This window comes from Podarcis pityusensis (assembly GCF_964106645.2).
Source record: "Podarcis pityusensis genome assembly, chromosome: 1".
Lineage (NCBI taxonomy): Eukaryota > Metazoa > Chordata > Lepidosauria > Squamata > Lacertidae > Podarcis > Podarcis pityusensis.
Window position 1 is genome coordinate 84,004,773 of NC_138028.1, and position 3,077 is coordinate 84,007,849.

General features: G+C 45.6%; 1 protein-coding gene across 1 annotated transcript; it reads right to left on the bottom strand.

The window, feature by feature from the left end:
* Positions 1–1,856: 1,856 nt before the first annotated feature.
* Positions 1,857–2,792, bottom strand: LOC308471506 (olfactory receptor 5V1-like; the record flags this gene model as incomplete). The annotated part of the gene is made up of 1 exon (XM_080995536.1): positions 1,857–2,792. One exon carries the CDS (start codon positions 2,790–2,792, stop codon positions 1,857–1,859), a length of 936 nt encoding a protein of 311 aa, XP_080851662.1.
* Positions 2,793–3,077: the final 285 nt, after the last annotated feature.

Below are 3,077 nucleotides of genomic sequence, written 5' to 3' on the forward strand. Positions count from 1 at the left end.
AGATTTATTGCAAAAACAGAGTTCACTGGAGCGGCGATCACAGCTGTCCATCTATAAATCAAAGATGTCCCTTCTAAGGAGGGTGTTTCCGGCGAGACCAGAAACAGCCAAACTTCCTCTTGTGATGTATTCTGTCTTGCAGACCCCCCCTTATGCCCCTGGACCTTGGACTAAGGGGGTCAGCTCCCACCCCTTCCTCATTCTCTGAAACAATACTACCGTGGTCCTTCACGCTCTCTGAGCTGCTTTCATTTCTAACCCCTGCATTTTGTCCTTCACTAGTGCGCTGGCAAGCTGCCAGCTGACTCTCTGCAACTCTGCTATCAGTTGACATTCCTAAGGGCAGGGAAGTTGACTTTCGGCTATAATCATCCTGTCTTGTAGTTAACTCTCCCTCTCTCTTCCTGGTTACTTCCTTCACTGGGAGCTGGCTGCAAACTTTCCCTGGGGGCTGGCTCATTCATGACAGTTGATGAGGGCTAAGGAGCCTTTCTTGGGACGCGGGTGGCGCTGTGGGTTAAACCACAGAGCTTAGGACTTGCCGATCAGAAGGTTGGCGGTTCGAATCCCCGCAACGAGGTGAGCTCCAGTTGCTTGGTCCCTGCTCCTGCCAACCTAGCAGTTCGAAAGCACGTCAAAGTGCAAGTAGATAAATAGGTACCGCTCCGGCGGGAAGGTAAACGGCGTTTCCGTGCGCTGCTCCGGTTCACCAGAATCAGCTTAGTCATACTGGCCACATGACCTGGAAGCTGTACGCCAGCTCCCTCGGCCAATAAAGAGAGATGAGCGCCGCAACCCCAGAGTCGTCCGCGACTGGACCTAATGGTCATGGGTCCCTTTACCTTTAAGGAGCCTTTCTTAGCCTTAAGTACTAACCTTTGTCATTAGTTTACACTCTTTGCTTTTTTATTAATCTCCAAGCCCAACTCAAACATAAGAACTGATGCTTTTCACCTAACTATCTAGGAATCCATGGTCACCCAAGAGACTTTGTTTGTCTCTGTTGAAGAAAATTTCTTCTGGAACAACACACTCACACACCTTGCATTTTACCCTTGGCTTTCCTTCATTCCTATGCTAAGGAGATTGCCATGTCACCACCATCAACCCCAACAGACCTCATCCTTGCAGAATCAGGAAATGCATTAAACTCTCTCAAGTCCACCCCTCCCTCTCCTTTGCCTGCCTTCTGCTTTGAAGCCCCATGAAGTCCCCTTCTCTTGGGGAAACGTGTTCTCTTCCTTGTCTGTTGTCTCACCCTAAAATCTCAATTCCCCCTTTCCTCACTATCCATACACCCCCACTGCTAAAGGGTGACTGCCCAAAGTCTCTAACTTGCATTAAGGTTATTTTTGCCTTAAAACCTTCTCAGAACCCCACTCTTGAACGCCCCCTAATTTCTGTGAATATCTCTGTTTCTCTTCTGCAAGCAAACAAGTCTAGTCACCCACCCACCCTGGTTCTAAAAGAACTTTAACCTCTTGAGCCAACATCCTCTTTCTCTGCCTTCCCTCACCACACCCGTGTTTTCAAATGAGTATCTAGGAAAATTTGAGTGTCAGATTGCATGTGAGAATTGCAGACTTGTGTCCAAACTGCATAAGGTATTTACTCAAATCTAATGCGCCATCGAATCTAATGTGCACCTTTATTTTCGCAACATAATTTGGCCCCCAAGAAGTGCGCATTAGATTTCAGTAAATATGGTACTTCATAACAGGTCATTAAATGATTGTCTCCCAGTACAGGCTCATAAGAAGGAAGGAAGGAAGGAATATTGTAGTGACTTTTAGCTTAGAAGTACAATGTATTTGAAGGACAGTATTCAAGGACAGGGATGACTGAACCCATTAATTTCATGAAAATATTTTCAAGCGAAATGCTTTGACCAAGGCCCTCTTAACATCCTTATTCCTCAGACTGTAAATCATAGGGTTTAGCATAGGAGTAACAATCCCATACAACATGGAAACAATTCTGTCCTGTTTGGGTGAATAGCTGGAGGTGGGGCGAACATAGGTGGCAATGGTGGTCCCATAAAACAGGAAAACTACAGTCAAGTGGGAACCACAGGTAGAAAAGGCTTTGCGCCTTCCCTCAGCAGACTGCATGCGCAAGATAGTAGAGATTATATAGACATAAGATATCAGAGTGACCAGGAATGCACCACCTCCTAAAATGCCAGCCACAAGGAGAGCAACCAGTTCAGGGAGGTAGGTAGAGGAGCAAGAGGCAGCCATTAGTGGTGGGATATCACAGTAATATTGGTGAATTTTATAGGGCTCACAGAAGGATAATGTAAAGGTCAATGAGGTATGAATCATGGAATTGATGAAGCCGGTTAGCAAGGTCCCAGCAGCCAGCTGAACACACCGCCTTTTGGTCATGATGTTTGTGTAGTGCAAGGGACTGCAGATAGCCACGTAGCGGTCATACGCCATCACTGAGAGCAAGAAGACTTCGGTGCCCACGGCATAAATCAGAAAGAAGAGTTGTAATACACAGCCAACAAATGATATTGTCTTGTTCTCCGACATAAAGATCTGGAGCATCTTTGGCACTGTTACTGTGGGGCAAAGGACATCCAGGAAAGACAGGTTGCTGATGAAGAAGTACATGGGGGTTTGTAGGTGACTATCTGTTGCTATTGCTGTGAGAATTGCCCCATTTCCTGCCAGAGTGATCAAGTAAATCAGCAGAATTGCTACAAAGAGGAAGATTCGCACTTCTGGGAGATCAGACAGCTCTGTGAAGGAAAAATCTCTTGTTTCTGTGATATTGGTTTTCTCCATTGCCACTCAAATTGCATATCTAAAGTACGGAGAAAAGAAAGCAGATTTGTTAAGAGAGCAATAATAATAATATAATAATAATTTATTATTTATACCCTGCCCATCTGGCTGGGTTTCCCCAGCGACTCTGGGCAGCTTCCAACAGAATATTAAAGTACAATAATCTATTAAACATTAAAAGCTTCCTGAAACAGGGCTGCCTTCAGATGTCTTCTAAAAGTCTGGTAGTTGTTTTTCTCTTTGACATCTGGTGGGAGGGCGTGCCACTGCCGAGAAGGCCCTCTG